At 40.8% G+C, this 19,015-nt stretch overlaps 1 protein-coding gene across 1 annotated transcript; it reads left to right on the top strand.

Annotated features, from left to right (window-relative positions):
• The first annotated feature begins 1,877 nt into the window (after nucleotides 1-1,877).
• Cavin2 (caveolae associated protein 2) lies at nucleotides 1,878-16,308 on the top strand. The gene is made up of 2 exons (XM_090354512.1): nucleotides 1,878-2,638; nucleotides 14,002-16,308. The coding sequence occupies exons 1-2, from the start codon at nucleotides 2,162-2,164 to the stop codon at nucleotides 14,761-14,763; spliced, it is 1,239 nt and encodes a 412-aa protein (XP_090210638.1). The 5' UTR covers nucleotides 1,878-2,161; the 3' UTR covers nucleotides 14,764-16,308.
• The last annotated feature ends 2,707 nt before the right edge of the window (nucleotides 16,309-19,015 follow it).

Genomic DNA, 19,015 nt, shown 5'->3' with positions numbered 1-19,015 from the left:
GCCCCATCTAGCCAAGCATCAAATCATGAGGAAATCTAATGACTCTTTAAGCCAGTAAGTTTCAGGCTAGTTTAATACACAGCAATGGATTACTGGTATATTACATGTGCTGTTCCATATTAACTTTCAAAAAATAAATATGCTCACATGCTAACCATGAACTTGGCCTCTCATTTCTCACCTCACCCCCATCCCTCTATCTTCATTCATCTAGCTGATTATAGAATATCCAACAATGCAATGCAAAATCGGTGTAAATCAATGCAAAATCAGGGCAAAGTGATTAGAATGTGAAATCGCCAATCTAGTGAAATGCGTAGGAAATCACAAAGTTGATGAAGGTAGTGTTAAAGAAGCCCTTGAATCATGGGCAACTCCTCTGACAAATGAGAATCTGCAGCTGGAACAGTTAACATTTTGAAGGAGATGAAATCAACATGGTTGATGGCACAATAAGTGCTTCAAAGAGGAATGATTTGAATGTCAAACTTTAAGAGAGGCTCTTGGAAAATTGATGAAGCTCTCCAATATTTTTGAAATAATGACACTCTATGATTTACCCACAGAAGTCAAATGTAAAAGGATATGATATCATCATACCATATAATTTTGTTAGAAAATTATACTTCTCAAAATCAACACTTGATGCTTCTTTTGTTCTATATAACATCGATAGAATAGCTAGGTTTTGCTAAACCTAAGGTAAATTAATTTTAATAATTATCTTATTTTAATAAAAAGATACAGTCATATTCAAATCTCTTCCCCCCTTTTAGTCTCTATTTCTAAAGGATTTTCTGTAAGTGAGTTTTGAGGAAGCTGATTATCTGAGGACCTTGTGAGCCTCTGTACGGTCTTTAACTCATCTTTTCAACTAGTAAATATACTCAGTAAGGGTGGATCTTGCATCATGCTTCTGAGTATCCTCTGCATAAAGCATAAGACAGGGTTTCAATAACTGACCAAAAATGACCTGTAGCTTCAGATTGACTGGGTGACACATAAAGAATAGCACCCTTCCTGTGAAAGCATTTTTCAAAGGCATATAAAGTCATTTTAAGAATTAATCCCACATCCCAAGAGCGCGGCTAAGAAGGGCCACATTTGAGCACAGGTGTATCACTTCACTCCACAGGAATTTGGAAATGTCAAACATTAGAACCTCTCCAACTCAGCCTGCCTGGTAGTCAGTCACACTTCTGGTTATATGTCAATAAACACCTTGCAAGCATGGAGAAAAACTATCAGCATAAATTCCAATTAGGTAAGACAAATCAACACATTTCCTTCTTAAGAGAAATTGCTTGAGGTCCTTCTTTGGATCACTTCAACAACAAAAACTTTTTTAAAAAGTAACTATGTTACCCAAAATCTGTTCCCTGAAAAAAAATTCCATATCTTATAAAATAATCCATGACGTGAAACATTACTTGTTTCAAAATCCCTGAATTTGTCTCTTTCAACTTATATTTCGTCCCCTTTTGCAAGAATGATAAGAACTGGGCTTCTTTCCCTGACATTATCAGATTTACTTCCCTTCCTTTACAAACAAGGAACTCAGCACCACAAACTTGGCTTGTCCTCTCCCAGCAGAGCACCCCGTGTTCTGCAACCTATCAGTCAGTTCTGGGGTAAATGCAAACAATACTTTCCGTTACAATCACTTGTATCCAGGAAAAAAATAAATCCCACAACTCTGTAACATAGCAGCCAGAGAAGAGTTTACTGGCTTGAGCCAATCGGAGACCCTGGACCTCTGCCAAGTTAACATGTTTTTCTCCGCCTCTAGATGAAGTCATGGTTGAAATATGGCATTGAACTTGTTTTAAAAAGGAAAGGGGAGTGAGAGGGGGAGAAAAAAAACTGAAGCTGCAGCAAAGTGCCCAGGACTGTGGAGGACGTGGTTAGGAAATGTGTGCGTGTTTCTGAACTCTGAGTGGCTCTCAGTTCTGTAACCTTCGCCTCCCACTGGGTGGAGTAGAGCCTTTAAGAGCAGCTGGAATGCAATTCCCCTCAACTGCTTAGCCAGTTGTTGCTTGGCTGAACTTCTGCCACTTCTGGACAGTGAGTGGTGCTCAGAGATCAAACCAGCGGGGCCACCTTCCCTATCCTCCCTACAGGCCTGCTCTCCAGGCAAGAAGCGCCAGGCGGACACACAGCCATGGAAGAGGACGCTACACAGGCAGAAAAGTTCCAGCATACGAACGCTGACATGCTCCAGGAAAAGCCATCGAGCTCCAGCCCCATGCCTTCCTCGAGCCCCAGCCTGAACTTGGGAAGCACAGACGAGGCCATCAGGGACAACTCGCAGGTGAATGCTGTCACCGTGCACACGCTCCTAGACAAGCTGGTGAACATGCTAGACACGGTGCAGGAGAACCAGCAGAAGATGGAGCAGCGGCAGATCAGCCTGGAGGGCTCAGTGAAGGGCATCCAGAACGACCTCACCAAACTCTCCAAGTACCAGGCCTCCACCAGCAACACCGTGAGCAAGTTGCTGGACAAGTCTCGCAAAGTCAGTGCCCACACACGGGCCGTCGTGGAGCGCTTGGACAGACAGTGCGCACAGGTGAAGAGATTGGAAAACAACCACGCCCAGCTCCTGAGACGCAATCATTTCAAAGTGCTCATCTTCCAGGTCAGTGGTCCCCCTCTGCCTTCCTCCTCACCCTTGCCACTCCGATTCTTCAAACAGTCATGATCTCAGTGCTCCCTGGCTCTCACAGCCAGTTTCACATCTGTGCTGCCAGTCATGGATGGATGGCATCACACACACACACACACACACACACACACACACACACACACACACACACGGCTTGCTCTCTTTCCTGCCTGTAGCAGGCAAGTGTGAAATCTACAGCCAGCAGTGAGAATTTCCCAGGTCAATGCAGCCCAAACCTGAAACCCATGCCTGTCCAGTTAGAAGAGTAGTATCATTAGTCAAGGAACACCTGGATGGCTTCCAGACAGGTTGGGGAAAGGTGCAGGTGTTATACCCCCCCCCAGTCAAATTATATGTCTTTCTGCATTAGGAACTTGGGGCTCTGGCTGCAGCTGTTAGCAAGGCAGGAAAAATTAATTCAGTAGCTGTTTATCAACTCTTTGCAGACATGAGGTAATCGAGTGATTTCTTTGGTTTGCTTTTAACAGAAGAGTCATCACACTCACAACTGTTCCACTATCCCCCCCCTTTTTTTTTTTTACAAAGGCCACCAGTGTTGGGGGACTAAGCAAATGGAGAATTGGTTCTCCCCAAGATGAACTAGCTTTCTTCTTTTAAGGCATTTTGGACAAAGCAATTTTGAGTTCTTTGCTAGCATACGACACATTAAGAACATGTATAACATAACACTATACCAACACACTAGATAAGTCTCTCACTGCTCAGAGAGACCACAAACTGTTAAGCCAAAGAAAGCCCAGTGTTGTCAGTGACAGTCATAAAGGCTCGTCTTGAATATTTTCCCCTTCAAAAGGTTGTTGTAGAATGCAAAGGCACTTAATTTTCTTAATGCATCAATGGTGCAATTAATGTAGCAAGAGGCTATTTGGGGACAGGGAGATTGCGTGGGGCTTTTGTTCTGCCAAAGGGTGGGCATTTGTGAGTCCAAGGGCAGCCCTGCCTCATGCTGGAAGCCTTTGCTCCCCATGGCTCCCAGCCAGCTGCAGAGCCCAGGAAGCCTTTCCATCCTGCCTTGGGCCTGACTCCTTGTGCTCATGTGAATAGAAGAGGATTTCAAAGGCATGGAAGGGAGCGGCTATAACCAACACTTTGATTGTGAAAGCTACACAGGGGGAGCCTTGATCTCCCAAGAGAAATTTAGAAATTGGGATTTTTAAAGAAGGAAGCCTTCTTTTTCTAAATGAATCTCCTCTGCCAAATCAGAACTCAAGCCTTCCTCTCCCCATAAAAGGGAAGGGTCATCTTGCTGCTTTTTTGGTCTGCCCTAAATGGCACTTGAGTGTTAGAAAAGTTCCGACCATGGATAGCTTCCTATATCTTGCAGGCCTTGGCAGCCGGCAAACCTTTTCAGTTTTTAATGCATATGCTTTTGATGTACCTGATGAACTGAAAATAAGAGATACCGGTAAGCCGTTTGAGTTCCCTGTTTCATTAGCCTGAACGTTATTAGGAATCTCAAGTCTCCAGGCATTTCTAAATTAAATAATGCTCTCCAAACAAAAGCAAGCATGTACAGACCTGTTTAAACCTGAGTCACCAGGAGAAAATTTCCCTCCTTCCAGTGTGAATCAGGAAGATTATCTTTCATCTCATCCCGAGATTAAGAAGGGAGGGGAGTATTTATCTAGTAAAAAGAAAAATCACAATTCATCAGGATTGGTTTTTTCTTTGTTTTGCCACAGATGTTCTACAGATACGGTGTTGTTGAGGGTTGCTGAGGGGAGGAATGATAGGCAGAGACTGGGAAGCTATGTGAGTAGAAATTCAGAAAACTATGACATTTTAGAGGGGGGAAACCTGTTTGGGAACTTTAAGGCACATGCTGTTGATGAGGGCCTGACATGCTCACCTGTTTTGTCACATTGGATTGACAGGTGTAAAATTGCTGCAAGAAATGGTAGGAATTCTTCACCTAGTGAAAAAAAAGTCTGAAACAGAGTACTGAAGACCAAAATGGAAGCTAAAAGAACCTAAGGCAATATGCTCAGCCTCCAAACTGAGCCTCCAGAGGCAAGATACAAGTAACAAAAAGTTTCTTTAGCCATGTAAGAACTTTTATGAGCCTAAAGTATATTGGAAATCTCAATTCTCAAAATACTACATGAATAGTTATTTGGGGAAACAGATGCAAGTTTTGTCCTCAGATTGCCTTGACCTGGTGCTTTAATAAATTAGGATTTCAATGATAAGAAAATAGTTTGTGTGGGGCCGGGAGTTTGGCCTAGTGTTAAAGTGCTTGCCTAGCATGCATGAATACCCAGGTTCGATTCCTCGGTACGACATACATAGAAAAAAGCCAGAAGTGGTGCTGGGGCTCAAGTGGTAGAGCTCTAGCCTTGAGAAAGTCCAAGGACAGTGCTCAGGCCCTGAGCTCAAGCCCAGGACTGGCAAAAAAAAAAAAAAGAAAATAGTTTGTGTTAAAGAGTCATCTACTATAATGACTGACAAGATAAATTTAGGAATCACACAGAATGCTGGTTCAGATCATAGTGTTATCCCTTGCCAACTGCATGATCTTAGATACTATCTACATCTTATTCCTGTTTTTTCACAAATACACTGAAAACATTGAGCTTTTTTTTAATCTGAGGACTTTCAAAGCCCTGCACACACCACTGAGGCTCTTTCTGTGTATTTTTCTCATGTATCCCCAACTTACTGATTGGGATGCTTCCATTCAGACATGTTCATATAACTCCTGTGAAATTGTTTAGTAAGCAAGCAGTGAAACTAGAATTCATGTTTATGTTTAATTGGTCCCAGGACACATATTCTTAACCAACAATGCATCCAACTTCATATCTTTCTCATATACTGAATTAGAGAATAACATGTTTAGAATGGTTAGCTCAGACTGATATTATGTAAATGCTCCTTGCATAGAAGCTATTACTGAGTGGATCTAAAAGGCATTTACTTGTACAGAGAGAAGGCTACCTTTTCGCTTAGTTAGAAATGTGTCTTTCTGAGCCAAAACTGACCCCACCCTTCTCAGGATCTTCAAACAGTATACTTATACTTTTCAGTCAGGACTTATTAATACACAAACAGACATATACCACCACCACCAATCAGGTACCAACTGTCCTGTCAAAATCAACATCATGAGCATTGGCTCATAGCTCTAATTATAGTTACTCAGGAGGCTGAGATCTGAGGATCACAGTTCAAAGCCAGTCTCTGAAGTCCATGAGACTCTTTTCTCCATTTAATTATTAGAAAATGGACTCAAGTGGTAAAGCACTAGTTTTGAGCTGAGCAACTCAGAGACAGCACTCAAGCCCAGGTATAAGGAAGTAAGCCTTGATCTCAGAACCTCAGGAACAGCTCCCAAGACCAGGAGTAGGGCAGTAGCTTCGAGCTGAAGAGCTCAGGGACATACCCAGGCCCAGAGTTCAAACCCCATGACCCACAAAAAAAAAAAAATCAACATCATGTTATGACTCCATGAAAGAAAAGAACTCTATCCAAAACACTATTCTAATAGGCCCATCTAATAGCAGGCCATTCTTTAGCATGCAACAGAAGGAATCTTAGACCTACAGGGAATATAGAGGGCAGATGTATGCTAGATAGCAATTTGTGCAAGTAATTAGTCATTTTCAGTCCACTTGATCCTTATGCTAAACTTCCCTTTACTAAAATCATTTATTTTCTAGTTAAAGACAAAGAATTGTGTGAAAATAAAAGGAGAGTGAGGAAAAAAAAAAGTGATTGAGGGCCGGGAGTTTGGCCTAGTGGTAGAGTGCTTGCCTGGCATGCACGAAGACCCAGGTTTGATTCCTTGGTACCACATACTTAGAAAAAGCCGGAAGTGGAGCCGAGGCTCAAGTGGTAGAGCTCTAGCCTTGAGAAAAATCCAAAGACAGTGCTCAGGCCCTGAGCGTAAGCCCAGGACTGGCAAAAAAAAAAAAAAACAAGCAAAAAAAGTGATTGACTGGCTAGTTATTTTACTAGATGCTTACATATTTCATTTTTTGATTCCAAACTTTGTTCTCAATCTTCCTCCTCTTAAAAATGTCACTTATTCATTAAAGTCCAATTGTACTTAAACTGAGCAGCTTTCCTTTTTAAACTCTGTTGTAATAGCTTAAGACCAATTTCCAAGCTGGGCACACTGGCTCATGCCTGTAATCCTAGCTACTCAGGAGGCTGAAATCCGAGGATCAAGATTCAAAGCCAGCCAAGGCACAAAAGGACCTGCAACTCTAATCTCCAATTAACCTCTAGAAAACAGGAAGTGGGGCTTGGCTCAAGGGTGAGGTGGTATCCTTGAGCTGAAGAGCTCAGGGCCAGGCCGAGTTCAAGCCCTATGATACACACACACACACACACACACACACACACACACACACACACACACACACAAAGAACAACCTTCAAATTCTAAATACTGTGATGAAAATACTGGGTCCAAGTAGAAATATTATAAGGCTCATAGGCAGTACTGACCAAAAAGGAAATGCTAAAGGAAATGCAGAGACTAATGCTTTACTTTAAGCATGGTTTTTACTGAAGATAAAACAGAAAATCAGTAAATTTGCAGTTAGCGAGGGATTTTCTTTGCTGGTGGAAGAGGCTAGAATTCCATAAGTAACTGGCTCTAGAAGTGTTGTGTCCGCTTAAGTTTCTAGTGATGATCATTTGGAAAAGCAGTTTGGGAATAATTTCAAATCCAGGGAACAAAGGGAGAGTACTCATGGACAGCTTACACTTTCATCCACATAAAATTGTGAAATTGGGTGAAAAAAGTAGAGGTTAGATATTTTCAGTCGATATGTTTCTGGGGAAAGAAGCCTATAAATGTGCTCAAATATTCACCATTTGGGTTCCTTTGATGAGACCAGAATTTTAGAAAGTACATAAAGAGAAATGTCTTCAGATTGCATTACAGTTGACTCTTTTAAAGACTTCATCATTCCAAGTCACTGCCCCAAAGGCTGTTCAGTTAGCACAGCCTTGGAAAATGGTGGTATAGATGATCAAAGATGCTTTTACATGACAATGTGCCATGTTTGTATCACATTGATTAACACCCCATGATGGGGCTTTGATGTGTAACTTACACAGTGCCCTTTAAGTTCCTTTTTTTTAAATGAACAAAATGCTAGTTCTTTCTGTTATCATTTGCCCTTATTGAATGCCAGCACTGCACCAGGAATAACTAAGCGAAAACTGATCATTGTTGATATTTCTTGGGAGACAATAGCTACATTTTCTCACATAGAAAGATCAAAAAGCTAGACCTTTTGTCAGACAAGATCCTTGTGCATAAAAGCTATCTTCCCATTGTTTTGTAATCTGTATTTGCTTGAATTGAAAAAAAATGAAAATGACTTTAGGCAAATTCAAGTCCTGTAGTTTTGAGTCTTTTGTGGGTCAATACACATTCGGCATAAACAGGGGCAATATTGAATCATTTCTGCCATTTATTAATTATTTGTGTGTAGTTTAATATCATACACTCAACTATATTAGACCTGAGAAAAACATTAATAATCATTTAGTTTATTTTACAGCAAAGAAGCAGAGGCCCAGAGAAACAAAATGACTGGCAAGGTTTCACATTATTAATACTAGAAAATTTGCAGAATGCAATTGTGAAATGAGTACATACAAACACAACAATCCCACCGTAGTAAAGTTCATGTTTACTGGGTTTTCTGTATCTGCTTTTAAATAATTCAGCATGATTTGTGTTTTTGTTTGCTTTTGCGTTTTTTTACGTAACAAAGAATATCTAAGCAGTGTGATCTTTAAAAAAAAACTGAACCCTTGATAACACTGAAAAATAATGAAACTTTTAAATCCTCCAGAATGTGAAAGACTGCTCAGGGATTATAACTAATGCATTTTATTCTTATGACTTGCTGATTCCACCGACAGCTGCCCTAGGGGTGCAGTTCTAATCAATGGCTTTATCCACTTGGCAATCTATACCTCAGAAACACAAATTGGAAAAAACCATCAATGTGTAAAGGAGACCTATAAATCAGAATGTCAGGTGGGCATAGTTCCATTTTAATAACTAGTATTTAGAGATTATTGGATAAAATATTCCATGGGCACAAATTTATGGCCTTCATATCCCTGCAGGATGCTACCATATCTCTTCAGGGATAAGACATTTTTTGCTATTTTTGTCTAACAAAAGGAATGATAAGTTTGTGGCAGGAAAACTAACTGCTGACTTCTCTCTCCTTATGCAAGCTTTTAAATGACTTTAGGTTGATTTCCTCTTTCAACACACATGAGGTCTTTCTATTTCTTAAATGTGCATATGTGTATATGTGCAGAGAAGATTTGCTATCATATACTTTAACCCAAGAAGCATCCAGTATGTTGACAAGTTTCATTGCATTGATATTTCCATGTACAACTAGGACTATTAGCTCACAGGGATCAATATAAATAGCAAACAAGCTGAAGTACAAGGAAAAATGCTACTACTCAAGAGTTCTTTCCATTCCTTTCTCTTTTGTGCCACAAGCAGATCAGTCATATATGTTTGAAGTATACTGCTTAGTTCTCCGTCCCTTGAAAAATCTCCTAAGGGTCCTTGTGAAAGGTCAAAACCAGGAATACCTGTATCAGTAGAGGCTCAAGACCTTTCTGAAAACAAAAGACAAATAACCAGCCACTCCCCAGGGCTTCCACCAGGTAGACCTGCCCAAGTAAACAAGGCAGCCCGTGGGACTCTTTGTGCCATTTCAAGGAGCCACAAACCCTAAGTAGACAAATGAGTAACTAGGACAGGTAAATAGTGACAGAGCTAAGAGTGTATATGAAGCTCCCCTTTTGAAAGTGCAATCACAAACATGACAGTAGGAGGCAGAAGGCAAATGTGTCCCCTAACTTGTGATCATGTGAAATAACAGATGTTTCCGTGAGGTGAGTGTGAGAGGGCCACACCCAGGGGTGTGGGACTGGGCAGGTCAGGGAAAGGGCAGTAACCCAGGCTCCATTACCCAAAGTTCAGTTCAACTTTCCCTCACCATCACAATTACTTCATAGTCAAGAACCACATGTATGTCTTGCAAAAGAATAGTGGTTTTGAAAAAGATCAGAAGTTTTCTGTTTCCAAACACACATTTTGTAAGGGTAAAGCTCCATGTGCTTAGCCCCTCACAAATCTCCATAGAGAAAGGAAGCCCTTGCCTGCAGAATGCATGTCATAAGATGCCGTCAAATAAACACTGTCCAGTAGACAGAACATAAAATACTCCCTGAGCAATTCAAAGGACAGCAGAAGCATCTCAGTTAGTCAAGAAGACATCTCTGAGTCATTTTCCATTGTACAAAGATATGCCCAACTCATTCTGGATTATCTCTGCTTCTCCTGGGTTGATTTCCATTCTTGGCATTGAAGAATCTGGTATAAAAATTCCTCTAGGGGCCGGGAGTTTGGCCTAGTCGTAGTGTGCTTGCCTAGCATGCACGAAGACCCGGGTTCAATTCCTCGGTACCACATACATAGAAAAAAAGCTGAAAATGGTGCTGAGGCTCAAGTGGTAGAGCTCTAGCCTTGAGAAAGTCCAAGGACAGTGCTCAGGCCCTGAGCTTAAACCTAGGACTGGTAAAAAAAAAAAATTCCTCTAGAAGTTTACAAATGAGTTCAATTGGTTTTTTTCCACCTTCCCTCTGCATCCACTCATGCCCCTCTGTGGCCTCTATCTACCACTGATCACTCCTGACTCACTTCCTAATACATGTTCCTCAAACCTGTCCTCAAAGGGTATGTGATAAGAGAGACAAAAGAGTCTGTGACCCTTTAGTAATAATAAAATTTCACATATAAGAAAAACTGAAACAATATTGTGTGAATTCTTGTAAAAGTACAGGTAAGATGCATATCTATGATTTGGCTTAAGAATTGGATGCTTTCTTATTTGTTATTGTTAACTGCTCTGAGAGATTATACTACAGAAAACATACTCTGGTAACCAAGGTTTAATTTTACCGTTTTTTTGTCTGAATCTCTGCTTTCTTCACTGAGAACTTTTAATAACATTTCACTGGACTTTTAGTGTTTTTCCTTTCTTGCAAACAACATCCGTAGAGGTTTCCCAACCTTTGTCTAGCCGCAGAAGTTTTGCTTTGAGTCCTAACTCTCTCACTAATATTCATCCACGGAAAATTCATCCCTTCCTTTGAAAGGAGATCACTTTTCCCTTTAGGCTTCATATTCTGGTTTCTCCAGCAACATTAGCATTCAGCAAATGTCTTTCTACTCACAGAATAAAGCCCATTCCCTTGTAATCCTCAAGCCTGCCCAGTGAAGCCTGAGTTCTCACTCTAACTACCTTCAGGGCCTTCTTAGAACGCCACCTTGTCCCCAGTGTGCTCAGTTACCAATCAAATGTTGAGCTTTAAGTGTTCGGACTCCATGGTGAACAATGCTTTCTACTTTTGTCTTTGGTACTCTACCTGACACTCCATGGCTTTTAAACTGGAAGGATGTAAAGAGAGCTTTGGGAAATAGAATATGTAATAGCTTCACTCTAACAAGGAATCTATTTAACAAGACTGCTTTTTTCTCTCTACCCATGATTCTCTCCTTTATCTCTAATCAGTTGGTGAAAAGGATCATGTATGAGTGAATATAACAGAGATAAAGAGATGTATGTCTTCCAAGACTTACTATTAGTATGACATCCAGTGATTAAGGATTATTACTCTTTTGAAAGTTTCTCTATAGTTCTAAAACTTTGTTCATTTAGTCTTAGTACTAAGAAGACAAAAATTATACAGTAACAACAGGATAGCAGTGACTTCCACCTATAATTTTGGCTACTAAAGAGATTGAGATCTGAGGATCATGTTTCTAAGTAAATACAGGCAGAAAAATTCTGAAGGGTTTTATATACAGTTAACAGGCAAAAGCCTAACATAAAGGTATGATTCATTGGGCCGGGAGTTTGGCCTCATGGTAGAGTGCTTGCCTAGCATGCATGAAGTCCCAGTTTGATTCCTCATACATAGAAAAAAGCTGGTAGTGGTGCTGTGGCTCATGTAGTAGAGCACTAACCTTGAGGAAAGCCCAAGGACAATGCTCAGGCCCTGAGTTCAAGTCCCAGGACTGACCAAAAAAGGTATGGTTCACGTGGTAAAGCACCAGCCTTGAGAGAACAAACCAAGTGAGAGTGCAAGTCCCTGAGTTCAAGCCTCTGTATCAGCAAACAAGCTGCGTTACCACCACCAGCTCCCCTGCCACTCATTACTTCATCGTCTCAGAATAATTTTTGAGTGTATGCTGGTCAGGGAACCTGAATTCAGAGCCTGGGCATGGTCCCTAAGCTCTTTCTGTTCAAAGCTAGCACTCAATCACTTGAGCCATAGCTCCACTTCTGATTTTTTTTTCTTTTTTGGTGGTTAATTTAAGAGAATAGTCTCTTGGAATTTCATATCTGAGCTGGTTTCAAATCATGATCTTCAGATCTCAACCTCTGAATAGCTAGGATTACAGGTGTGAGCCAGGGGCACCTGACTAGAGTTTGTGTTTATTATAGACCAATTTTATTTTACTTGACCAGAATTGCAAAGTGACAAGGGAAGTTCTTAATGTTAACATGGACTTGGCTTGCAGTTTAGATCCTGACTAGATTTAAATTGGCAAGATGCAGGCATTGTATCAATCTTAAAGGAAACTGGGAGCTGAAACAAATTCAGGTGCCCTTGATTCCCCATTTGCAGGTGGCGGTTGGAGGTCCAAAGCCTTCAATCACCTTGAGTTTACTCAAGAATCCTGATGGCCCTGTGAGCACATTTTGAAAGCTGCTAATCTAGATGAAATCCTCTGGTTCATATTTAGAAGAAATGGAGACCTAAAGAGATTAAGTTATTTGCTGAAGTAGCACGGCCATTTATTACAGTACAGCATAGACAGACACTCGGGCCTTCTGCCACATATTCTGCCCTATGCTGTAATTTTTCAAGTGCTTATATAATGGCTCCTTGCTGATGAGTTCTTGGAGTGCAGTATAAACATCAGAAGAGTACTTAGGATATGTGACCCAAGTCTATCTTGACAGCAATGTCCCCTCTGAATAACACTGTTGCCCCACTGCCCTTTGCCCTCTGGAGTGGAGTTCTCACCCACAGGTGAGTACCACTGCCCGTGGGAGAAGGGGAGGTGGTGTGCTAGGTGAGGAGGAAGAGGGGGAGTTTCCTGAGCCTTACTCCTCACTCTGAATCTAAGGTAGGTGCCCAGGAGATGGCTGCCTGGAGATGTTCAGTTTAAGAATGGAGCTTGGCAGGGAAGAGAGTTTGACCTAGTGGTAGAGTGCCTGCCTAGCATGCAGGAACACCAGGGTTTGATTCCTGGGTACCACATACATAGTACCTGAAAGTGGTGCTGTGGCTCAAGTGGTAGAGTTCTAGCCTTGAGAAAGCCCAAGGGCAGTGCTCAGGCCCTCAGTTCAAGCCCCAGGACTGGCAAAACAACAATAACAAAAGAACAGAGCTGGGGCCGGGAGTTTGGCCTAGTGGTTAAAGTGCTTGCCTAGCATGCATGAAGACCCAGGTTCGATTCCTCGGTACCACATACATAGAAAAAAGCCAGAAGTGGTGCTGAGGCTCAAGTGGTAGAGCTCTAGCCTTGAGAAAGTCCAAGGACAGTGCTCAGGCCCTGAGCTCAAGCCCAGGACTGGCAAAAAAAAAAAAAAAAAGAACAGAGCTTGGCAAATCTATGCATGTGTTCCTTTACTACTCTAAAAGCCACCCAGGATCTCAGCTCACTCCCACAGAGGCTATCTTGAATCACTAGGTTCCATGAGCAGGCCTCAGGAGGGCTAACCTGCCTCGTGTAGGATGTTAATGTGATCTGCACAGATTTCCAAGTTCTCTCTCCTGTCCCCATTTCTATCTTCCGGCTTGATCCTCACACTGCTTTGCAGTGGAATTCTGCCAGGAGCCGAAGCCTCTGACCTTGAGGAAGACACAGAGAGAAGGGGAGGGGGCTTTCTCTGGAAGCACAGTATAATAACTTACTTTAGCTCCTTTATCTAGGCGGCTTCCTGGTGTATCTGAGCCCCAGCTCACTTCCCCCTGCCTGCTGCTGTTAAGAGTCTGTGCCGGCTGCCCTCATGACATTCCCAGTGGGCAGACCTTGGCCTTATCCTGCCTAAGGGCAATGACTTTGCCCAATTTAGAACAAACACTTCTTATTCTAAAAAAACCAAGCCACATATATTTCCTATCTAACACTTCCACTCCCTGCTCTCCCCACCAGAACCCAGACACGCAAACTGAAGCCAGGATCGTTTGTGAAATCTACTCTAGTAACACAGAAACCTGCGTTGTCCATCTTTTTTCAGGAAGAAAATGAGATCCCTGCCAATGTGTTTGTAAAAGAGGCAGTTTCCAGCCTGGCGGAAGGAAAGGAGGAGCTCGCGGATGAAAACAAGGCCCTGGAGGACACGCTGCACACTGTGGACCTCTCCTCTGACGATGAACTGGCCCAGGAGGAGGCGGCGCTGGACGACAGCGCAGAGGAGAAGACCCAAGAAAGCAGGGCAGAGAAAATCAAAAGATCCAGCCTCCGGAAGGTAGATAGCCTCAAGAAAGCATTTTCTCGCCAGAACATCGAGAAAAAGATGAACAAGCTAGGGACAAAGATCGTATCTGTAGAGAGGAGAGAGAAAATTAAGAAATCTCTCACTTCCAATCACCAGAAGACATCCTCAGGGAAAAGCTCTCCCTTCAAGGCTTCTCCCCTCACCTTCGGGAGGAAGAAAGTCAGGGAGGGAGAAAGCCCTGTAGAAAATGACACCAGGTCAGAAGACTTGGCAAGCAACGACCACGAGGAGAGCTCCTTTGCAGAGGGTCTTTCTGAAGCATCGCTCCACAGCGCCCTGGCAGAAGACAAGAACGCAGGAGACGCCGAGAAGGTGGTGGCCTCAGGGGGGAGTAAGTCAGGCACGGACAGCAACGTCAACTTGACTATCATGGAAGATGAAGAAGATGAACCCTTGGCCTTGGAACAGGGAGGCTATTGTCTAGCTTCTGAGGAGGCAGAGCAGTCAGGTGAGGAGCCCCCCGTGCAGCCTGCTGTGCTCCAGGTGAACCAGACTGCCTGAGCGCAGAGACCTTGCTCCCAGTCTGTGCTTTTTAGTTCAAGAGGCAGCATCCTCCCACCCCACCCCCGCGCCCAAGCCCAGCACCGCCAACGCACCATCTCACTGCCCAAGCAGCCATCACCTGCCAAGTACCCCATCCTATGTACAAGAACATACTAGAAATCAAGGTCACATCGGTCAGGGGCTCTACTTTTAATCTGCATTCGATGTTTCCATAGAATTTCTCCAAAATTGCCAGGGAGGAAGAAAATGAAATAGTTGGAAAGCACTGATCCATTTGGCTTAGTCAGAAAAATCTAGAGGACACTTGAGATAGTTGTCATGAAATGATGAAATTATATATATATATATATTTCCATTTGCTTGCTAAATACTGTACCCGAGCTTAGTGAATTTTTACAGGACTCTGTGAACTCTTATTCCCAATGTGTGAGCTATATAACAGGCATAAGTATGTAAGCTAAAGACATAGTCATGTATTTTAAGATCAGAACATTTACAATAAGTAGAAGAGAACGACTTCACTTAGTAAAAGCCATTATTTCATTGCATAGAAATTAGAACACTGTGATAACTAATGGTGTAAGCTATTGACTGAGTAAAGTCAGGTCTATTAGAACAGAAAAGTAAGATGTGAAAAATGACAAATAGGAGAAATGAGAAGCAAAGAACATCAGAGAACGAAGTCAAAAGGAAAATAAATATTTAAAAGTGAAATATTTACAATATTAAAACTTAGCTTGACTGCTTCATCCTTTAAATAACCATAGTAAAGAAGTTCAAATATCCTGACATAGCATGCTTTTTCTCTAACATTTTTATTTTTGATATATTCAAGTAGCACAGCCCTTTATAGTGTTAAAGCTGCATTGTTCTTAATAAATAAGAGCATAACAAAATTTTTCTTTAACTTCAAAGGGATGAGCATAAGTCTCCAAAGAAAAATTGATGTTTACTGTCCTCTGCAGAAGTTCTCAGCATTTTCCCAAATTTGAAACAACTTTACACTTCAAATAATAGGATAGAGGCATATAAAATGTTTTAAAAATCTACATATTTTGGAGGACATAGTGGTAATCTCATCCCATACCCTATTTTATTTCTGCATTAATTTTACAGAATACTAATATTTTAACTTTTTAAAGCATGCTAGTATTTTATGTTGTATACACATTCATTCAGACAAGGTAATTTTTACTGCTGCCTAACATTACACTAAACTATTGCTTTGTTTTAATTACAAAATGCCAATGATTCCTTAAATTACAGTTAAAAGATAGTGGACCTAGAAAGCAAGTTCTATGCCTGTAGTACAAACCGTTGTATATATAATCTTTCAAATAGAGGTAAGATAAGATGACATTAGCAAACTATGCTTCATCTTTAATAAGAGGGAAACATCTAACAAAATATATTGATGGTATAATCTATTCGGCTCTGTCCTTATTTTGCAATAATGTAACCCCAGTTATGGATTGTTGAACTAACAATGGCTGTTAAAGAAGATTAAATAAACCAAGAAATAAAACATATATAACAATGTCAGTATTTTTGGCAGAACAATTTTTACAACAAGCAGAAAAATTGATTTTTAAACTGTCTTCCAAATATAGCAATAATGTTGATTATTTCAGTCTTGATTTCCTCTATTAACTCTGCTTTCTTTTCTCCTGATCTGACTTAGAAATCCATCTCTCCTTCTTCAATTTTCTTGACATCAACTTGCCAACTGTGGATACCATCTGAATTTATGGCAGCAGCTTGATGAATTTGATAGTTCCATCTGCATTTTTATTATATTGTTCCCGACTTTATAATACCTTAAATAGTTCTGCAAACATGAATTTATTGAACTGCACAATCAGTTTATTCATTCAGAAATACCTTTGTCTTATGCAGTACTGTACACTGGGTGGAAGACTTAATTTCACCACAGGCACAAAGCTCTTTGGGCTGTTTAACCTTCATAGAGTGACTGTCACTTCTTGCCACTGAGGAGATAGCTGGTGGATCCACTGTTAATGTAATGTTTACATTCCCTTTTCAAACCTGCATTGTCTATTCCTACAAACTAGCTGCTTTGCCAGTGGAAAACTGTATCTTTTCAAGTTCCACTGACAATCCCATTTATTCTATGTTCCACATCCGAAGCATTAAAATCCTGAGCAATAAAACAGAATTAGGCTAGATAATTTTCAGGAAACATATACTGCAGGGATTAGAAAGAGCAGCAGTTGTCGACATGGAGGCTATTTATTTTGTATTATTGTTGAATTATTTGCATACAGGAGAGATACGAAGTCCCCAAATTAAATATGGCCTCTTCTCACCCATCCAGTAACTCAGACTTAACTTGATGTGCCTGCAGCTCAAGAACTCAACTTGTTTTCCCTAGAGATCAGTTATATATTAATAAGGCCTGAGATCCATATCTTCAAAATACAATGCAGGAGTAAGACATACCTGTGGCCTGAATCACAAATCACACAGAAATAAAACAAAGGCGTCATTTTTTCTACAAGGTTTATTTTCTCTGGAGATATGTAGATATACATATACATATATTAAAACAGGGCTATTTTGCTCTTTCTACTTAGGAATCCAGTACATGGCTCAATTAGTGGTTCTTTCGTTTGCATGAAAACATAAAATCTTGTGCCTGGATGAGATCTATACAAACCAAAGACTTTTAAAATATATACTTATGTTGTGATTTTTAAAGACTCACTGCTTTTGGCAGAGGTCATCCAAAAGAGGAAAGCTTGACGCTCATGTGCCCTATCAGGAAACCAGCCAGAGCGCCAATGTAAGTAAAGGTTATAATGAAAGTCATTTTCTACATTAAGACACTAGTGCCTGAATCCAGTTAATTCCTGCTTGAAAGTTTGTTTACTGCCCTACAGCCCAAATCTAAGTGATTTTCTATTGGAGAGTGAGAGTATGAAGAATTGAGGTACTGGCAGCAATCGTTATTAACAGTTCCATAGCAACCACAAGTCTTTCCCTAAAACCAAGGCTCTGGCCCTGCAGAGCAAGTTGCAGATGAAATTGGCATCATGACCTTTGTATTCAGCTTGATCCAGGCATCTCAATAAAGACTTCTATAGCCAGGAACTCATTCCTGAAGGGAATCAGCAGTAAACTCAATGCCATTAAACATATTTTCTTATTTTTGTTTTAACTATTGCATTATTTGGCAGCATTTTAACTCTAAAATTATTTTTCATTCTGCACACAAGCTGCCCCAATTAAGAAGTCACACCTTTATCAAAACAGCTTGGTGTTCCTATATTTATATACTTTCCACTACAAAAGTAAATTCCTTAAATATTTATGGTCCTCTGTGAAACTTCATAGTGTTCAAAGTAGTTAAGATGCAAGCATGAAGGAAAAGAAAGCAATTTACTGGAGTTTGAACTAAAGGCCTCTTACTTGCTTGGCTCACTTGATACTTGCTTTGACAGTGCTCTATCACTTGAGCCACACTACTGGCCCAGATTCTTGCTGGTTATTTTAAAGATAGTCACAAATTTTTCTTCATTGGCCAGCTTTGAAACCCAGTCCTTTGAATCTCAGTCCCATGAGTAGTAGAATTACAAATGTGAGCCACCAACATACCCAGTGATAGAGAATTCACACTCATAATTTTTAATTTTAGTACAAGAATTCTGTTCAACTCAATATCTATGGGGTTTGATTCTAAATACCTCCATGTTATGGGTACTAAAATTTAGGGGTAGCATGATATTTCCACATAACCTATCTACATAGTCCTTTATACTTCAAATCATCTCTAGATTACTATTATCTGTTACAATGCACACAGTTCATAAATAGTTCCTAGAGATGTGCTGCTTAGGAAATCATGATAAAGGAAAAGTCTGTGTGTGCTTAGTCCAAGTGAAATATTTTTCTTAATTATTTTCCATCTATAGTTGAACTCACAGAGGCAGATCTACAAATACAAAGAACTAGATGTAGTTTTCCTGTGAGAGTCACACAGATAAGCAACTTGTCCACACTCACATAACCAATGTTCAGTCCCCAAATAAAATCCATTCTGCCAAAACAGACTCCCAATCACCACATACGTGTGCTTGGTCATGAAACCCTTAATCAACTCTCAGATATATGTGCTAACGTTAACTTTATGTTGTTGCCGCTTATACAACATCACATACAGCATTGATGATTGTGCTTTAAAAACTGGTCCAGGAGTTTCCCCTAGTGGTAGAGTGCTTGCCTAGCATGC

This window comes from Megascapheus bottae, chromosome 21 (assembly GCF_031878675.1).
Source record: "Megascapheus bottae isolate mThoBot1 chromosome 21, mThoBot2.hap1, whole genome shotgun sequence".
Classification (NCBI taxonomy): Eukaryota; Metazoa; Chordata; class Mammalia; order Rodentia; family Geomyidae; genus Megascapheus; species Megascapheus bottae.
This window is presented reverse-complemented; position numbering and strand designations above follow the sequence as displayed.